Raw genomic sequence first — 2,500 nt, forward strand, 5'->3', positions numbered from 1 at the left:
CGCAAAAAAAGAGTTGTTGGAGCCAAAACGTCGTGAGGAGGAGTAAGGAGAGGGATGAGGGGCAGGAGGAGGGAGGGAGGGGGCGCGTGATGTGGACCAAGGAGTTAATTGTCTAGCCAAAGGTGTGCGGAGCCGACACTATTACTGCTCTCCATCCCACCTTAACTCCGTCCCCCCCCCCCCCTCTCTCTCTCGCTCTTCGTATCTGAACTTCTTTATTTATTTCGTTCTACGCGCTGTCTCTCCCCGGCCGCATCCTCAAGGGTGGGCAGCTTTGTCTGTGTGATGGATGCCCTCGTTATCTCCAGAAGCCATTCGTGTCGTGATGTGATTATTTTGAAATTGATATTCAAGGGGCAGCCCGGCATTCAGTAAACATCGTTGAGAATCTGAGCATCCAAAGAGTATCTTAGGAGGACTCAGCATCCATAAGCCCGAAGTTTATTTTCCTGAAGCTTGAATACAAAGTCTCGTACACCTGGCACCCCTACCCGCCTTGCCCCGCCTCCTGGACGCCAGCTGGGGTGATGGGCCATTATTAAAACTTCACTATTTAAGATGAACGTTTCGTCCACCTCTATCGCCCCCCCGGACAATTTACGAGACTATATCATTACAGATTTATATACTGGCCGTAGTAAAGGTTAATTCTAGCTATTCACGCTAGGTCGGCGCGGCGGTGAGGCGGGCAAGACGGTCGTGCAGAGTCGTACCATAAAGTTAATACCTCGCACCTTGTTCTTCGGCCACACTACCTTATCGCTGCAATCAATAGGTCCGCTCTCTTATCGACGCCACGTTGTCCTTAATCCCACTTCTGCCAGGGTTGGATCATGAGCTTTCCTCCTTAATCAAAGACGACTTTTAGAACCATCTTACCTCGTGCTCCGCGCGCGAGCGAGCCTACCTGTGTGTGTGTGTGTGTGCGTGCGTGCGTGCGTGCGTGCGTGCGTGCATGTGCGTGTCTTTTTTGCAAGCACGCGTATGCGCAGCCTCCTTCTCTTTGTATGGTTTCTTTATATATGTAGAACCTAACCACTTAGTCGAGTTGCAATGTGAGTATTGTTGCTTTGCTCAAAATTATTTTCCCTTCGCAAGCTGCTCAGGAAAGCCGTCTTGCACCATCGAGGCTAACACGGCTCGCTTCGGAGACGGTTGCCCGGGTACTCACAAGTACCTGGAGGCGCATTACAATTGTAATACAGGTAATGTACGCCCTCCCTTCTCCTTCGCCACGCCCTTTCTCTCAGTATTTGATACTCTTCTATAATTTAGTGCAGTCCCTCGGCGATAACCCGACGACTGATAGCTCAACTGTAGATTCGTATGTTATTTGAGAGTGACTTGCTACAGTTCTGGATGTAGCACACTCTTCTCATAACTTTTGGATAATTTAGTTTGTATCTACTAACACAATACCTATAATCTATTCAATACTCTCAGTAGTGCGAAATACTATCTGCTAAATAGTTTCTAATGGACTGCTAACAAGCGCCTTCAGAATTTGTTGCAGCACGAGTTTCACTCCATCAGTTATTCATGTTGAATCATTTAGTAGTTGAGACAAACTATAACGTCATTAGAGCCACATCAAAACGGGCTCGTCTAGACGTAAACTTTGCCAGCGTTGTGAGACGCGGTGCCATTTGCATGTTAATGTCGCATCCGAGCATGGGGCGCTGGCACTGTCCTCCCAAGGCAGTGCCCTCCGTTTCCTTTCGTGCGATCTGAGCTTCGTCTCGCTCTTGTTCGTTTGTCTCATGTAATTTGATAGATGCCGATAAGATAATAATTCAAGTCTTGATTTAAAAGTAGCGCATAGATACTATTAAATATATCTGATCTATTTACAAACACATCACACAATCTGACTCGTAGGTTTCTATTCTGTCCGTGAATATAGTTTCGTTCTGGAGCATAATTTGAAACTGTGTGTTACTTGCAGATGCGACCACCACAACTACCTCCAGACCGCGGCCGCCGTGGTACCTGCTCACGAGAGCGCCGATCCGGACCCCGCCAACTCTGTATGCTAACTACAGTACAACCACTACAACCACCCTCCCGCCATCTACCACCACCTCTACCACAACAACCACGACCACAACCACAACCACCACGAGCACCACAACCACCACCCAGGCCCCCGATGTGGAACCGCAAGGTCAGGAGCCAGCGGAGAGCCCCGAGGCAGAGGCACCCGCTACAGCACCCATGGAAAATGCCACCTCTCCTGCTGCTCCAGTCATGCCGTCGTCCTCTACAGTATCTACCTCTACCTCTACCTCCACTGTTATCCTTAGTAGCTCCACGACCCCAGGTAGCAGCACGCATTCGCCGCCCGTGCCTCCCCCGCGTATGGATGGTGACTATGAAAATCCATACTGTCCTCCCTCATTTGCTCGCGGACTCTACTGGAACTGGACTCGCAGCGGAGAAATTGCGGTGCAGCCGTGTCCAGGGGGCGCCTCCGGATGGGCGAGGCGCTCGTGCAAGACGG

General features: G+C 50.2%; 1 protein-coding gene across 2 annotated transcripts in view; it reads left to right on the top strand.

Annotated features, from left to right (window-relative positions):
• LOC125030367 (latrophilin Cirl-like) overlaps positions 1-2,500 on the top strand; it is a 144,222-nt gene that overhangs the window by 130,817 nt on the left and 10,905 nt on the right. For both annotated transcript variants that reach the window (XM_047620396.1, XM_047620395.1), the window contains exon 6: positions 1,946-2,500. This exon is cut by the window's right edge and continues 1,212 nt beyond it. In XM_047620396.1, coding sequence (XP_047476352.1) covers positions 1,946-2,500 — 555 coding nt within the window. The remainder of the gene's footprint in view (positions 1-1,945) is intronic.

This window comes from Penaeus chinensis, chromosome 11 (assembly GCF_019202785.1).
Source record: "Penaeus chinensis breed Huanghai No. 1 chromosome 11, ASM1920278v2, whole genome shotgun sequence".
In the NCBI taxonomy this organism is placed as follows: domain Eukaryota; kingdom Metazoa; phylum Arthropoda; class Malacostraca; order Decapoda; family Penaeidae; genus Penaeus; species Penaeus chinensis.